This window comes from Carassius auratus, unplaced genomic scaffold (assembly GCF_003368295.1).
Source record: "Carassius auratus strain Wakin unplaced genomic scaffold, ASM336829v1 scaf_tig00027603, whole genome shotgun sequence".
Lineage (NCBI taxonomy): Eukaryota > Metazoa > Chordata > Actinopteri > Cypriniformes > Cyprinidae > Carassius > Carassius auratus.
The window spans coordinates 62,681-80,808 of NW_020525608.1; the positions used below are offsets into that span (position 1 = coordinate 62,681).

At 34.2% G+C, this 18,128-nt stretch overlaps 1 protein-coding gene across 2 annotated transcripts; it reads left to right on the forward strand.

Moving 5' to 3' along the window:
• The first annotated feature begins 469 nt into the window (after window positions 1-469).
• Window positions 470-17,321, forward strand: sirt6 (sirtuin 6). 2 transcript variants are annotated; one of them, XM_026251540.1, is made up of 9 exons: window positions 470-578; window positions 668-847; window positions 1,662-1,789; window positions 7,044-7,226; window positions 8,334-8,393; window positions 9,415-9,510; window positions 9,923-10,003; window positions 14,075-14,198; window positions 16,207-17,321. In XM_026251540.1, exons 2-9 carry the CDS (start codon window positions 782-784, stop codon window positions 16,636-16,638), a joined length of 1,170 nt encoding a protein of 389 aa, XP_026107325.1. In that variant the 5' UTR covers window positions 470-578; window positions 668-781; the 3' UTR covers window positions 16,639-17,321. The 2 variants fall into 2 exon arrangements, with proteins under 2 accessions (XP_026107325.1, XP_026107324.1); XM_026251539.1 differs by having other exon boundaries at window positions 471-847.
• Window positions 17,322-18,128: the final 807 nt, after the last annotated feature.

The following is an 18,128-nucleotide window of genomic DNA, read 5'->3' on the forward strand; positions in this document are numbered from 1 at the left end:
GTTCACTGTTCCTGGATGGTGGAATGATCTTCCGAATCCCATCCGGAATTCAGAATCCCTTACAGTTTTCAAGTGACATGCATATAAAGAGATGCAAAAGCCTCTAATTGCTGTCTGAAATTTCCTTCTAAAATTAGTATTTTATCAGGCTCAGTTATTTCACTTTAATTGCATAATTTCATATGTTGATGGATATTTTATTTTACAATGTAAATGTTATTTTAAGCATTATTGTAAAGTTAAAATATAAACAGACCTGCACACACACATGTGTATATGTATGTATGTATGTATGTATGTATGTATGTATGTATGTATGTATGTATGTATGTATGTATGTATGTATGTGTGTGTATGTAAATAGTTTTTTTTTAAGATGACGTAAAGCTATATAAAAATAATAGTCCATGCTGCATACTCCGGTACAGAAGGTGGCGGTATGAACCTGACAAGGAATGATTGCAACTCGCCATTAAAATAAGAGAAGAATGGCGCTACTGGGCATGCGCACATCAATACAACGTATTATTTACCAGTGGACAAAAATAATTACTGTTTTTTTTTCATTATCGTAAGGGGTAGGTTTGGGTTTGGGGTATGTGTAGACGTTAATAAAATACAATCTAATTGGTCGAAAATTAATTTAATTTTTCGTTTCCCGTCGTAGCTGCATCCCGTCTAGACACAACCGAGCAACACACTAAACCGATTGAACGGTTTCGGAAGATCACAAACTCTTTCTTTGACTTGCTGAACTTACCCTTTAGCCAGAAAGTGAGTCATGTCTGTGAATTACGCCGCGGGACTCTCTCCATACGCGGATAAAGGCATCTGCGGCCTCCCGGAGGTGATGTTTACATTTGTTGCCGTTAGCCTGCTAACTTAAGTTAGCTAGAATTAGCTTAATTTAGTGCACAATAGCGTCATATTTAATATTTGCCCTACGAAATGTACTGTTATTCCATATGTAAAGCTTTTCAGTCTCTGTAGACATACGTGTGTAAATATGATAACTGCACGGTTCATTTCGCTAACGTTACCAAATAAACCTAGTCAAAAATATTAGGCAGTCGGTGAATGAATATGCTAATTATAAAAACATGAATTCTGTACTTTGATTATACCACAGTGGAGGAAGCCATATGATAAAAACCACAGGAGTTACTGAATAATTTAATATATATTTTTTAATAACAATCATTTTAATAACAAAACATTTTTTTCCCTGACAGGCAACAACTGTGTGACTGTTTATGGTTGCCGAGCAACGCCATTAATTTGAATCCAGATGAGCTATTATCGATTGATATAATGTTATAACTAAAAAACAATAGTATACGTTTATTCAACGTATTTATAATATAAATGAGTTATGTGTGCATATTATATATTTGTATGTATATGTGCTTTAAAAACAGTAAACCATGATAGATAGATAGATAGATAGATAGATAGATAGATAGATAGACTCATGAGGACTCATGTCAGGATGGGGACATAAATTGGGGTCCCCATGGGTAAAAAAGCAGAAAGGCTCCTGTAGGTTTAGTTGTAGGGCAATAGAAGAAAGTACAGTAAAATCATTACGCCTGTGGGGAGTCCCTAGTACAAGGACAGCTGACCAGATGTGTGTGTGTGTGTGTGTGTGTGTGTGTTTGCAGGAGTTCGACAGCCCAGAGGAGCTTAAGACTAAAGTGGAGACACTGGCCCAGTGGATAAAGGAGTCACAGTACATGGTGGTGCATTCAGGAGCTGGAATCAGCACATCTTCAGGGATCCCAGACTTCAGGTACTGCAGACAGACCTTCATGGATGCGTTTATTAGCATTATTGATATACTTTTAAAGTTAATAATTTGAACTTTATTTTAAAAAATAATAATTTTTATAAAATGTATAGCCTGAATGCAATGTAAGTCGCTTTGGATAAAAGTGTCTGCTAAATGCATTAAATTTAATTATATATATATATATATATATATATATATATATATATATATATATATATATATATATATATATATACATTTTTTTTTTTTATCAAAATACAAAAATGAAAATACCTAAATATATACAGTATATTGCAAATTGGCCAAAAATACAGAGATATGAATTTTTACACACATACATATAATGTGCAAAAAAGGTTATAATCACATTTCATTCTAATTCTGTGACATTGCAATCTAAAATCTAAAATAAGGCTTTTAAAGTGGAAGTTAAATTCACTTAACTAAAAAGGAAAATAATTAAATAATAACAGTCATTTTACAGTCAGTGCTATCATAAAAATAGACATAGTTAAAATTCTACATGTAACATTTACTGTCTAGCTATAAATATTTCAGCAAAAGGCTTGGAAGAGCAAGGACAATTTTTAATATAACTCCGATTGGATTATTCTGAAAGAAGACAGTCACATACATCTAGGAGGGTGACAAATGTACTTTGGGGTGAACTATAGTCTACTCTTGCTGTTCATCTGTTTTTTTGGTAGATGGCGCTCCAAACTGCAATTTTCAAACCATGAAAGAGGCTGATTGTGACTCTCAGAAAAAGCACCATAAAAGTAGTCAGTCTCACTTTTTTTTGCTTTACATATAGTTCAGCAATTCACTGAAAATCGTGACTTATTTATAGCTCTCATTTCTTTGTTACAAGTTTCTTTTATGTTCACAATACATGTAATAACTTCAGAAAATTGCACTTTTTTTATAGGCTTTAGTTAACTGAAAGTAAAATGAAAATGAAAGCTATAAATTTATTTACTTAGAATACATTTAGAACATATTTACCTGTAATTAAAACTATATACATATTTAAAAACTAATAAAAAATGGCTAGGACAAATCAAAATGAAAACATTAATACAAAAAAAAATATATATATATAGTAGCATTTTAAAAATTATAATAGCATTTAAATGATACTTAAAAAGATTGGTGGCATGCTATTCTGACCCCAGCCTGACTGTCCAATCTGTGAGATGCATGCTTCGATTCTGTTCCAATGTTGGCTTTGACGTCACAAAACCAAATCAAAAGAAAAAGTGAAATCGTTACTTTGAAAGAACATTCAGATAACCTTTTACACATCTGATAAAAGAATAAATGAATGATAATTCTACTCTCAGTGTTTTCTGTTCTTGGGCCGTTCCTGAGTAAGGCCTAAAGCGCTGTACTCTTGTGTTTCTTTCCTTTTCTGGACATTTTTATCCCCAGGTAAAAAATGTACACAGACAGTTCTCATTGTCATTATGTGTATGGATTTTTGCTTGATTGTTTTTTAGTAATTTTCATTCATCTCAATGATAATCGGCCTTATTCTTGCAGTTTATCTTATATCCACAGTTGTTTTTACATGTTAACAATTACCTTGAGTATTTCATTTATATTTTATTGATTCATACCAAAAATTGGGATTTTTTTCTTTTCTTTTATGGGGATAATCTCCAGATCAGAATAAAATATAATAATGATAATAATAATAATAATAATAATAAACGTAATGTTTCTAAAATGACAATCATTTTGTATGCAGAATATTTAATTATTTAATTAATAAAAAAATTGTATAAATTTTTTCCTATAAATGTGGGATGAAATATGGCAGGCGTTTTACACTGAATTTTTTTTTATTTCATTTTGTTTTTCATATATATTATTTTATATATATTATATATATTATCATTATATATTCCATATGTCATATATATTTGCATACATGTATTTCAGTTAATTTTATTTTAGTACATCCAGTTAAGCTAAATATACAATTATAAATTTAGCCTCGACAACATATATTTATTATTTCAGTTAGAGTTTTTAAAAGGTTTTTTTTTTTTCTTCAGTAGTGTGTGTGTGTGTGTGTGTAGTGCTTTTCCACACTGCTGAGCTGAGTTGACCTCATTTCACTTTGGTTTACTTTAAGATTTGTGTTTGATGTACACATTTTTAATGTTCCATGAATTTCTTGGATTCACCTTCTGCTAGTTTGTCATTTTAATTGCTTAAAACTGTGTGGAGGAGGTTTAATTTTAGAAGGTGCTGATGTCCCACTGAGTGACACCTGTTACATTTATTCTCCTCCTTTCACTTCCTTTCTTCCCCTCTTTTTCATTCCGTCGGCTCGTCTGACTCATTATCAGAAGAAACGTGTTTGATGCGATGGCTGCTGCATATTTTTCTCTTGTGTTCTCTCATATGAAATCTTCATAAGAACACCTGAAGACTTTACTGTCACTTTTAATCATTTTAATGTACCCTTGCTTAATAAAAGTATTGATTTAGGGAAAAAAATAACTAACCCTAAACATTTGAGAGGGTAGTATTGATTCAAAATGTTTGCAAGAAATAAAATGCATAATCAATGCATGTTTTATAAAGTGTATTTCATTAAACAGAAATGCAATTAAATTATTGAACGATTTGGCACGATGTGAGGGTGAGTGTAGAATTTGTGTTTATAGTTGAACTATTATTTTAATATTCACACAGACACAGTCTCACTCTAGCCTTGCCTCAAGGGAACCATTTGACACATTCTCATGGTTGAATGTTTTAACATTCTGCAGGCATTTTCATCTAAACAGCAGTGCACAGGAATCTCCTTTCAATTTCATACTGCATAGTGAAGAGTTTACTTGGGACATATGTAGACTGCGTGCCCAAGGACTGTTTACTGACCGCCTGCATATTGCATACAGAAAATGTCAAGAGCTTTCTCAAACGTTGATCTCCAATTTGATTGCTCGGCTTGACTCTATTTCAGAAAGTCAGTGCACAGGTTTATATCAGTGCACCGGGAAACAAACTCATCAGAATCTAAGTTTTTGACATTGAGTCTTTGAAAGACGGTCAAAATAGACACTTAGTGAGTAAGCAGACAAGATTCTCATCTGATTTCAGATTTACACTCCTCCAAATGCCACATTAATGAAAAGCTAATTGTGTTTGACGGCTAACGTGTCAGTCAGACGCCCTCTTTCTGACTAAGTGCGTGATTCATGGCCAGAATAAGCTCTTGTGTACAAGACTTTGATCAATAGCCTAAAGTCTGGATAGGACTTATTTAGGGGTTTATGTAGTACTTGTAAGCGCTTATCCAAGTTTAGTAAGAACAGAAAACTTTTGATAAGTCGTGCAGGGAAAGCCGCTGCATGTGTGTAACTAGGAAAGCATGAAAAAGCAAACCAGATTTCATCAGAATTGGCTGTTGTGTGTGTGTGTCTGTGTGTGTGTTGATACAAATTCCCAAGTGCACGAGAGAGATTTCTGCCCGTTCAAGTGAACTTTTGTGTCGTTCCTGTGGATAGTAACTCCATCCACAGTTATTGAGAGTGAGGAGTTGTCATCATGGTACAGAGCCCCTCCCCTCGATATCCCAAATCGATACGTGACTCCTCACTCTCATATTGGAAAGCGTAGTGACCAGTATGAGCTGCCGGCTTGCTTCTGGCAGAGCTTAATATTTCTCGTCTAAATCCAGAGGAGAAGCGCTGCACCGCGTCTAGGACATCGCTAGGTATCGCACACCGGATGCTCACAAGCTCAATTTCCAGCTAATTTAATATAAAACTATGGCGATGCTGCTCTGTAGCACAGCAGGAATTTGAACAGCGTCCTGAGTCGTAGCTGGGCGCAGCGGACAGATGCTGAAACACCATAGAAAACAATGTGATCGAATTTTAAAGACGTGGCGCTGTGCTTCTCGTCCGGTGTGCGACATCCTTAAAATAAATACGATTCTGGTTTTCAGGTTGGCTGTCATTTGTCCGTCCTCTTCCGATGTGGCCAATGTTTCGTCTTTAACGAGATGCATCACAGGGAGAAGAGATGACGTGGTGATGCTGATCTGTGATTTTTCATTCTAGTGTATGCTTTCTTTTAAACTAAATCATTAATAATTATTATTTTAACTTGATCCAAATAAATATTTTAAGAAAAAACAAATACTTAAAAAATCAAAACGACAGTGAGGACGGTGTCACGGCTTTAAACCGGAAACACCGTCTATCACGGCAAGCCTACTCAGCAGTGCTCACTGAATCACAGAGGGAGAGGAGGATCCGAAAGGAGACGAAGTCATTTAGTTCTTTCTTCCTGAAGTTCACTAGTTTCTTGCTCCAAAAACAGTTCTATATAATCATTTTCAAACCTGAGGCAACACAAGTATGCAATGTAATTCTAGAATAATTTGCATCTATGCATTTCATGGTTATTTTTATCTAAATGATCATGCATCGCATTTTAAAGTATGCATTTTATCATGTCTTTTGACTGGGAATCAAACCTATCCTATGACTGTGATGTTTCTGACACCATGCCCTATGTTTAGTATATAGTATCTATACAGACCATTGTTCAAAAACTTGGGGTTGGTAAGATGTTTTAAATGTAAGAAGTCTCTTCTGCTCATCAGGGTTGCATTTATATGTTCAAATATACATGACAAAAAAATAGTAATATTGTTAAATATGATTACAATTTAAAATAGCTGTTTTCTACTTAAATATATATATTAAAATACAAGTCTTCAGTGTCACATGATCTTCAGAAATAATTCTAAAATGTTGATTTGATGCTCAAGAAACATTCCTGATTATTATCAGTGTTGAAAACGGTTGTGCTGCTTACATTTTTTGTGTAAACTGTAAAACGATTTTTTTTAAAGGATTCTATGATTTAAAAAATAATAATTAAATTATTTTTTTTAGCATTATAGATGTCTTTACTATCACTTTTGATCAATTGAATGCATTCCTGCTGAATAAAATATACAGTTTGTAAGAAAAAAAACATGATGCATACTTTTAAATGGTAACATACATTTGCATGTTAATATGATTGTGCACATATTTCAGAACTAGATCTTTTTTGTAGTTTTGCTTCGTTTATAGATTTTATCAATTTTATGATAGGAATTGAGTTTTGAAACTGACAGTATGATTTCAAAGTACATCAAGCCTTATATTTCAAAAGATCAAAAAGATTCGATTTTTCAGGATATGAGCCAGACTGTCTCTGTGCTGTTTGTGTTCATCAGAGGTCCTAAAGGAGTGTGGACGATGGAGGAGAGAGGCGAGACGCCTCACTTTAACACCACGTTTGAGGACGCACGTCCCAGCCTGACTCACATGTCCCTGCTGCAGCTGCAGAGGACAGGACACCTCAAATACCTCATCAGCCAGAACGTAGACGGCCTTCACCTGCGCTCCGGCTTCCCCAGGTAATGATGGATTTTACACACAAAAACATCCAGTCTGATTGGCTGGCTTCATGTCGGTCCCATGTCTCTCATACTGTCTGGATTTAAGTTCTGACCTCTGTCCTGCCTGTGATGTCAGATATGATATGTTAATTAGCTCTTTTAATTTTCTCTTTACACAAACAAATGAAATCAGCATGTCTTGTTCTAGGCAAATTACTTGAAGCTGTTAGTGTTGAGTTTAGGATATTGACATTTTATTCCGGTAGATTTAACTAAAAGCCCTCAGTCATAATCTAATGTATTGTTTTATTCTTTTGTTATTTGTCAGGCTTATTATTGTTAAATAAAACTATCTTAAGAGAAAACTTTAAATTACTTAAACATTAATTAATAAGAATTCACAGTAACTGAAAAAAGGAAAGGAAGGAAATATTTATTTTTTTATTCTAGTTGATGTTTAAAAATAACTAAAACTTTCATATTTTAAAACTTTATTAAATTAACAGAAATGACGTAAACAGAAATGACTAATTAATATTAATAAAACAGTATATGAAAAATACTTAACAGTGATTTCGAAATAAACTAGGCTTAATGGAAATGACAAAACTAATAGAAATTACAAAAACACAAATCACACATAAAAAAAAAAAAAATCTTAAAGAACACTTAAAAACTAATCCAATAATAATAATAAAAACTTTAAGGTTATATGAATAATAAAATAACACGGATTTGTATATAAACTGATCGAAATGTCATAACTAAAAGAAATGAGTGCACAAAAATGTAAATGAAAATATAAAAAGAACTAGTTCAGTTCTTTTATATTTTTCACTAAAAATAAAGTACTAAAATGATAACTTGGTAAGAATGAATAAAATAAGAAAAGACCGAACAAACTTATTACTAAAACTTTAAAAAGAAAATATATAAAAATTTATAAAAATAAAAACTAATTAAAAATATGAATAAATCTTATAATATATATTTTATACTAAAATATTGATTTGAATAGATAGAAACAACCCTCAGTCATTTGTGATCATTTTCTCATCAATTGCTTCTTTTTCTCTCATTCTTCTGCTCTGATTGGGTTTGTTTACTTCTCTCTGTATCTGCTAGGGATCGATTGTCAGAGCTGCACGGGAACATGTTTGTTGAAGAATGTGAGAAGTGTGGCAAGTATGTAATTGTTCTCTGAACGTGTTCGTGAAGTCTGTGTGCACACGTCAAGAGCAAGAATAACCACATCACCTGATGCAGTTTAACCAGTACACGACTTTCAGGACTGTTTTAAACTTGTTCCTGTGTTACTGGTTGCCAAGGGTTCATTACAGATTAAGCTCAGTCAAAAGCATTTGTGGTTCATTACCACAAACATTATTTCCATTTGTCCCTGCTTAAAAAAAAAAGATCAATTAATTAATAATATTAATTAGAAGACAAAATCTGACTTCCAGTGGACATAAATGGGGCTAGTCTGTAAAGATAAAAATGCTTTGTTTCCTCATCAAAGCAGATTTGGAGAAATGTACTGTATTGTTCCATCAGCTCAGCAATGGATCCTCTGCAGTGAATGGGTGCCGTCAGAGTCCAATCACCTGAAAAAGACTTGATAATCCACAAGTTATCCACACCACTTGTGTTTGTGATGTTTTTATCAGCTGTTTATAGACTCTCTTTCTGACGGCACCCATTCACTCCAGTGGATCAATTGCTGATTTCTCCAAATCTGTTCCCATGAAGAAACATACTCATCTAGATCTTGGATTGTGTTGGCTGAAATATCTTCAAAGTTTTTATCAACTGTAAGACATTTTGACTTGGTGCTGTTTGAACACTTTCAAAACATTGCTGTTTATTTGTCAAATTCTGATTTAAAATCGAATCACAAAATATAATCCCACCAGTTTTGAGCAGAAACAGGTAAATGAAGAAAACTAAATCTGTTTACAGAAAAGTCTTTGAATTTACAGTCTCCAAAAACATTGATTCAGGTTTATTTTTCTAGTGCACACTACATGTTTTACATTGAACGTGTGCATTATTGATTGTATATGAGCATCATAGCATTGTGTCTAACAGATAAAGTTATTTATCAGTATTGATCACTCGCACAAATCTCTATTGAAGGAGGCAAGGGGTAGTGTGCAGGTACTTCCAATGTCACCGCGATAAGCACTTGTGCCCTGGGCTGTTTCAGGCAATATGTTCGGGACACTGTGATTGGAGTGATGGGTCTGAAGCCAACCGGACGCTACTGCGATGTCACGCGCTCAAGAGGACTCCGATCTTGCAGGTGATTGTGCCATTTTAGAGCAATGGATCATAACACGTCCATCATGATTTTAGATAATTGTGGGAGCCAGAAATTCATGCCATGCGCACACAATGTATTAGGGAATTTATCATTTATTTATATTATTTATAATAGCCCTGGTATTTACAAAAGACTGCAAGTCACTAGTCCAAACAGGTAATTGATATTGACACTGATGCGCTGGTTTCTAAAGTTCACATGCTGCCTTAAAAACACAATGTTCATGAACTGATGAAAACCGTACAACAAGATGAAACTCACAAAGACCTCTGTCTGATGTATCTGTACTTAAAACATTATTATTAATAGTAGGAAGCACGCACCCTGCGCTTATGCCCCTTCAGATTTCTGTGCCTGTCCTGAGCTGTTCTGTGTGTGTGTGTTTCTGCAGAGGGAAACTGATCAGCACGGTATTGGACTGGGAGGATTCACTGCCTGACAGAGACCTGAATAGAGCTGATGAAGCATGTCGGTAAGGAAGAGAAGTGTGCTCAGCAATACAGCGAGACAGCCATTATATAGCAAATCAAGATATAGGTGCTTGTTAAAAACAAGACAAGTAGCAGTTACAGGTTTAAAATAAGATTCGTGATTGACAGGTGAATTAAGGAAATGCAAATCAAGGGCTATTACTAACTTTACTGTTTTTTATGTATAACTTTTGACTAGTTGATTGCCGGGGGGGGGAATGTTTTTTTTGTTTGTTTGTTTTGTTTGTTTGTTTTGTTTGTTTTTGATTACTTGAAATAAAATGCACATCAACTAGACTAAAATACAATAACATGTATAGAAATATTTGTAAAAAAAAAAAAAAGAAAGGTTCAAAACTTAAAATATAAAAAAAAGTACATTGATATCAAAATGGATAATTCTTTTTTTTACTGTGTTTATTATAAATTATTTATCCATCCATCATTATTCATTTTAGCAAACAAAATTTAGTTCCTGACACATCTAAAAACAAATTGTCATTCAAGAAAAATCATAGTTTTACTCTGATAACGTCACAGAAGGAAAGAAACGATGATTGCGATTTCAGTTCCATGCCGATCAAGTCCCTGGGGAAGTACAGAGCAGTAAATCATGAGTTAAGAAATTGCAAAACTACCATGAATTATTGACATAATTTATACAAATGATAGATTATGGACTTTATATCAGTACATCAGATTAATCTCACTTCCTGTACAACGCTGTTGACCATCAAGCTTGTTGATGTGTTGCATGCAGATGGTTTAGTTAAACAAAATCAAAACTTTTAATGACTTCAAACTGCTTCAGTTTCAGGGCTAATAAATAGATAGGAGTGCTCAGTCTTGATCATTGTATCAACAGCACCAGATCCATCTTAATCATATTACAGCGAACCTACTGCAGTCTCACAAGACTCACACGCATACAAAACATCTCACAACACCTGCTGCACATCTGACCTGCCTCTGTCCTCTGGGCTTCCACATGCTCTCGAAACCCACTGGAGCTTGAAAGAAGAGAAATGTGACCTTGGAAGTAGAAAGCGCTCTTTATTGTAATGCACAACAGTGACAATTTGAGTCCCTCCAGTGATTTTATTGAATATAATATGTTTGATCTTTTGTTTTAGTCTGTCAGGAGTTCAGTTTAGGACACAGTACTACAAAGCTGCTTGTTTCTCTTTCATTACTATAACTGTTTCCTAGTTTACATTGAACATTGGAATGTGTGTTATTAAAGGAGTAGTTCACTCAGAAAGTGAAATGTACTCCCCCTCTGGCCATCCAATATGGCAAGGAGTTTGTTTCTTCATCGGAACAGATTTGGAGAAATCTAGCATTCCATCACTTGTTCACCAATGGATCCACTACAGTGAATGGGTGCCGTCAGAATGAATGGGTGCCGTCAGAGTCCAAACAGCTGATAAAAACATAATCAAGTCCACAATAATGCTTCAGCAAGAAATATGTATTTATTTAGAACCGCTTTGACTTGTAAACAGTGTTTGATCTGTGCATATTGCTCTCCTGATTCAGAAAATCAGAGAAAGCAATATTTTGAATAGAAGCAAGAGTTTGAATTTAAAGTGCAGTAAGTAATTTCTCAGAAACACTGTTCATATTTGAAATCACCAAAACAAACACACCTCTATTTTAAAGGTCACACCCCTATTGTGAAAGCTCCGCCCCCAAATTCACAAACATGCTGTGCAACACAGGCACCTCCCCCACCACGAATTGCTGATTGGATACAAGTGTATTTTGGTGCTCAGTTCGATCCACTTGCAACAGTGTTTCAGAATAAAAATCGCTTCCTGCTCATTTAATGATGGAGCAGTTTTGTTTCTTACAAACATGCTGCTTTTCACTTCACAAGACATTAGTTGATCGACTGGATAACTTGTAGATTATTGTGATGTTATAACCGGCTGTTTGGTCTCTGATGCTGACGGCACCCATTTACTGCAAAGGGTCCATTGGTGAGCAAGTGACATAATACTACTTTTTTTTCATTGGCTAATAAATTAATTGAAAGGTGACCACAGCTTTACAGATATATCTTTTGAAATCGTTTTAGGTAAAAGTTGGTCTATAGGTTTCACAGTGGAGGCACAGCACACGGAGATTGATAGCGTGACACCGATGAGTTTCCCACGACCACATGACATTCGAAAACCAATGAAGCACCTACAAGCTCCAGTTCAGACTTAAAGAAGATTTCTGTTTCTCACTTTTGCTGTTTCACTCTTTCAATTTTCTCTCACAGTCTGAGGTCACTGGTGGTTTCTTTTTGTAGATGTCTCTTGCCTGCTGCAATCATTCACTTCTTCTGAATTTTGGATGCTGTGGTCAATCCCTTTTAGTCATGCATTTAGGAAGCTGTTCTTAGGTCTTAGCAGTTCATGAGGAATTAATGGAGCTTTTAGAGTAACAATTTTCATTATGTTGTGTACAGGATAATTATCTCCTCACGTATAATCAATTAAACATAAGTATTGTTCTTTTGAAGAGTATACTTTAAAGTTAATGATGTTCAGCTATAAAGCGACTTCAGACAGGCTTAGAAACGGTGATGGCAAAATGCAGAGCTTTGAGGCTATTACAGTTCATTTCAGGTCTGTGAATGTCTTACAGTCTTTTCTCCACCGCTGTTGCTATTCTGTGTTGTTTTCTGCAATGTCAGGATAGCAAACAGTTCAACACTTGTGAATGAAAAATTAAATAATAATAATAAAATCAACTAGCCATCCAACAATTGATTAGTCAACCATTGTGACCCATTCTGCTTATTTCAGACGTGTCTATATATATTTAATTCCAGTGACCAGGCCATTAATTAAATGTATTAATTTATTATTAGTAGTAATATTATACAAAACAAAAGTGCATCCTTTTATTAATTAAAGAGTATCGCAATGTGTGTATTTTATTTGTGTAATTGTGTTCAGAATTTTTTTATTTAAAGATCAATCGCGATTAAATGCGTCCAAAATAAGTTTTGTTTACATGATGTGTGTCCTGTGTATATTTATGTATATATAAATACACACATATGCGTGTATATATTTAAGAAAATATGTTTTTTCAAGAAAATAAGTTTATACATTTAAAATATTTAAATATAACATCAATTAATATTTATATATAATATCCATTTATATAAATATATACATGAAAATGTTTTTCAAAATATATAATGAATGTCTGTGCATTTATATATACATAATAAATATACACAAAACACACAGGATCTATGTAAATTTATAAACAATATTTTGGATGTGATTAATTGTGATTCACCATTTAAAAGCACTAATTTAAGATAATATGTTTTGTGTGTGTGTATATATTTATGTAAAATGCCATAAAAGGTGTAGTGTTGTTTTTTTAACTATTAGAAATGTTTATCTGACATATAAATATTAGTTTAATATTGATTTAATTGCTAAAACTGAGCAAAAATAGAGCTGGATAGAGGCTGTATAAAAACTAAAAAACCACATTAAACATTTACAAAAAATTTTGCTATAACGACAATACAAAATAAAAGCTAATTTAATATATTAACAAATTATATGTTAGTAGATAATGGTAAAATAACACTGGAAGGCTGTAAAAAAAAATATTACATGAGATACATTGTTCTGAATTGTTACAGATATTAAATTTAATTAATTATTTTGTGTGGAATTTCTTGTGAGGTGTAACTGAGACATGTTCTTGACAGGTTTTTGCATAATAATGATACTGATTTGCATCAACAAAGGAACCATGTGATGATGATTGCAATCACAATGAACCTGATCAGTACAACAGGATATTTGTGATGAATGGTTTATTAGCTGTATAATGTTAAGGTTATGGAGTCATGAATAAAGCCTTTTATTGGTCCTAATGAAGCAGGAACAGAGCGTTAAAAAGAGCTTGAATGCAGAAGCTGACATTAATGTGTGCATTATGACTGTATGTGAACAAACTGAGACCAAGACTCGTGTGAGCGGCACCTATTCACTGATTCTGAGAAAAGAACAACAGATCCAGAAGCTGATGCTCCACGTCTCTTTTCACAGGCGAGCTGACTTGGCCTTGACGCTGGGAACATCTCTTCAGATTAAACCTAGCGGAGATCTGCCTCTTCTTACCAAACGCTCAGGAGGGAAGCTGGTTATAGTCAACCTTCAGCCAACCAAACATGTACGTCTCACCAACACGCACGCCTTTCATGAAACGCTTCCTTCAAATTCATTTCAAATCTTTTTTTTTTTCAGCATTAAAAATTGCTCAGATGTGACATTGAAGCAGCACAACCGTTTTCAACATTCCATTAACATTACAACACAACATGATAAACTTCATCGGTATATTAGAATGATTTCTGAAGGATCATGTGACACTTAAGACTGGCGTAATAATACTGGAAATTCAGCTTTGATCACAGAAATAAATTACATTTTAAAATCTTTTGCAATATAAAACAATTATTTTAAATTGTATTAACATTTAACTTTTTTTTTTACTGTATTAGTAAATAATAAATGTAGCTTCGGTTAACATAAGAGCCTTCCAGAGCATCACAAATGACATGCAGATAAAAACATATTTATAACCAGAAATTAGGAATTTGCACCATAACATTCTATCAACATTTCCTCAACCATTTACAGTTGTTCCAAACCCGCATTAATTTCTTTCTTCAGTTTAACACAAGATGATGTTTTGAATAATGTAAGCAACTAAAATGTTTCTGGCCACATTGTTCTAATTTGTTCCCTATTGATTTAATTAAAGCAAAGGAACAAATTAGTACAACGTGGCCATCATTTACTAAAATGAGGGAACAAATTAGCACAACATGGTAACAATTTACTAAAACCAAGGAACAAATTAAGTTACAAACAAAGGAATTAACCAAGCAGTTGCTGGTCCCCATTGACTTCTACAGTATGGAAATACAATGGAAGTCGATGGGGACTACTAGTGTCTTTCTCTTAGTCCTGACCCACATGCAAACACAATTAGCAGTTTGAAATCTATGAACACAAGCTCAGATTAGTGTTACTCAAAAGCACAGCAGCGCTAAACCCCGTCTGACCATTCGTGCTTAGTATTAAAACAATTTTGATTAAGAAGCTTTGCAGCTTCATCAAAGAGTCGGCTGGATTTTCTCTTAAACTCGTCTGTCGTTTCCTTTCTGATCTCATCGTGTGGCTGGAATGTGTTTTAATGGATTCATCCTATTAATTTGTAGACGTTTTGATATATGCCCATGTTTGATTCATTTTCTTCTGAAGGTTATTTTTGCCGCTTTTACCTCATTGCTTCTACTTCCTGTCAACTTCTCAGTTCTCAAATTGGATTAATTTTTTTTATAAATCTAGTTTCAAATTCAAAGCCCGACATGCATGCAATGTGATTTCTTCCACGTGTCAGATTTTTGGAGGGAGAGTTTATGGTATTATAAGCAGCTTAATTTGTAGAGAAATAGAATTTGACATTTCTTGTGTTGTTTCGTTATGTCTGTCGGTAATCTGACTCTGCTGTGATTGATTAAAGTGTGCATTTATTCAAAGTAAATTAGTATTTCACTCAGACGGGAAAAAAAGAAAAAAGATGTAATTTTCAAGAAAAAAGTTTGGGGTTAGTAAGATTTTTAATGTTTTTGAAAGAAGTCTTTTCTGCTCACAAAGGCTGCATTGCTTTGATTAAAAATATAGTGAAAACAATTTCAATTACAATTTAAAATAGCTGTTTTCAATGTGAATATGGTGTAAAATGTTATTGAACGCTGATTTGTCAGCACCATTACTCCAGTTGATTTAAAAACAGTTGTGCTGCTTCATATTTTTGTGGAAAGTGTGATGTATTTCATTTTCCAGGATTCGTTGCTGATTAGACAGTTGAAAAGCACAGTATTTATTTGAAATGGAAATCTTTGTAAAATTAAAAATGTCTTTTACTGTTACTTTTGATCCATTCATTCTTAAAAAAAAAAAAAAAATGTAAACATTCACTTTTTTTCCCCTGTGATTTTTTTTTTTTTTTTCTCCTGTAAAACGCAGAAAGTAATTAAAAAAAGCATGATAAACAATAGTCAAGTAGCAGTGGTACATCTGAAGTCACACGATAGCTGTGTGATGGATTTCAGCGAATGACAGCTTGAAAACTCTTGTATTAGTTCAGATCTCTCGTGTTGTTTTTGTAGGACAAACACGCCCACCTGCGTATCCACGGCTATGTAGACGAGGTCGTGGGTCAGCTGATGAAGCTGCTGGGATTGGAGGTTCCAGAGTGGGCGGGGCCAACGGTGTGTGAAAGCTCAGGCGGAGACCTGGACATCCTCCCATTCGGAGCCTGGAAAAAGGAAGTGAAGGAGCTGAAAATAGAGGAGAATAAACACGCCATTCCAAAAAAAAGAAAGAAGAAAGAGCAGGCTGGTGAAATAAACTGCAAGACCGATGTTAAAGTAGAAGAAGAGACCAAAGAAGAGGGAAAGGAGGCAGCGTTTAGTGACTCTCAACCAATCAAAACGCAGAAGTCGTCCTGTGAGGCGCATCCTTTAAACGGCTCCTCCCACAATCCTACAAGTTCTCCTGCTGTGAATGAAACGGGCGCAGAACCACACGAAAAACACTGAGCAGCCCTCTTCCTAGAGCCCTATCACAGTCAGACAGAAACTGAATCACAAATCTCAGGAAGTGTGCTCACCACCACGTACCCTGTGTTTACATCATCACGAGGAAACCTGGACTCAGGCCTGTTAGATGAAGTGAGGTGATGAAGCCATGTCATGTGTACCATTACAGCTAGTTAGTGGATAAATTAGGTCGATGTTTCTCTGTTTGTCAGCTAGTCTGTGGAGTTTTTCTGGATGGAGGTTTTGGAGAATCATGGTTTTGTACTGTAAAATGGATATATGATCTGCACTGCACAAAACATGTCTGTCTTAATTCACCCTAAAATCAAAACATTATATTCTTTTTTATAATAGACTGTATAACAAATACTACTATTTTTTTTATTTTGGGGGGTGGGGGGTTGCTTAATTGTCATGCCACATTGAAGAAAAAGCATTTATGCAGAATCTTATTTTATTTTTTTCAATGTTTTGTTTTATTTGGGGGTGAAATAGGACCCAGGCAAGCTTTGTGAGGTTCAACTTTTAAGGAAAGAATGTGGAATTAGCTTGAGCTATTCATATTAACTGTGTAACATGTAATGCTTGGTAATGTCCACTTCTTTAGCCACTGTTTTTTTTCTGTTTTTCTACTTTTTTTTGTAAAGAACAACCATTGTATAAACAAGATGCTGAAACTGTAACCTGACTCTTATTTTATTTTAAGATGTAAAATATGTTTTCTGTCCTTGTATGATGCTTACATAGACATCATCTTAAGGTACTGAAGGCACACTCCATTTCCAAAGTACCTCTTATCCAAATTAGAAAAACATATGTGACCCTGGACCACAAAACCAGTCTTAAGTGACAATTCTTTTACATTTAAATGTATACATCATCTGAAAGCTGAATAAATAATCTTTTCATTGATGTATGGTTTATTAGGATCAGACAATATCTGGCCGAGATTTGAAAATCTGGAATCTGAGGGTGCAAAAAAAATTTTAATACTGAGAAAATTGCCTTTGAAGTTGTCAAAAAGAATTCTTAGCAATGTATATTACTGATCAAAAATGAAGTTTTGATACATTTACAGTAGGAGATTTAGAACATTTTTTTATTTTTTGTAGATTTTATGCATAAAAGAAAAATTGCTACAAATATACCCCAGCGACTCAAGACCAGGGTCACAAATCTGAAATGTAATTTCTGAAAAATTATAGGGAGACTTAAATATAGGCCTGTGTGTGTGCAATAAATTATTAGTAATTCGTATAACTTGTAGACTTGCTACCTATTCAGAGCATTCCAAATACATTTTACATTTGGTAGATGCTTTTATGCACAAATAACTAAAGGGGTTTCATTTTGCTCCCTTAGAAGGCAGCTATATGCACACGGCCTCGTCTATCATCTCACTGAACGGAGCAATGCAGAAAATATCACCGCAGCAAAGCAATGAATTCTCCTGACGAGCCTTTGAAAGAGCTGCATTAAATTACAGAGGA

Bases quoted from the DNA above. Each gene is read 5' to 3' on its own strand.
- sirt6 (XM_026251540.1), top strand. From the start codon at position 782: ATGTCTGTGAATTACGCCGCGGGACTCTCTCCATACGCGGATAAAGGC. The intron at 848-1,661 runs GTGATGTTTACA...GTGTGTTTGCAG, and splicing joins GCATCTGCGGCCTCCCGGAG to GAGTTCGACAGCCCAGAGGA. The intron at 1,790-7,043 runs GTACTGCAGACA...TGTGTTCATCAG, and splicing joins TCAGGGATCCCAGACTTCAG to AGGTCCTAAAGGAGTGTGGA.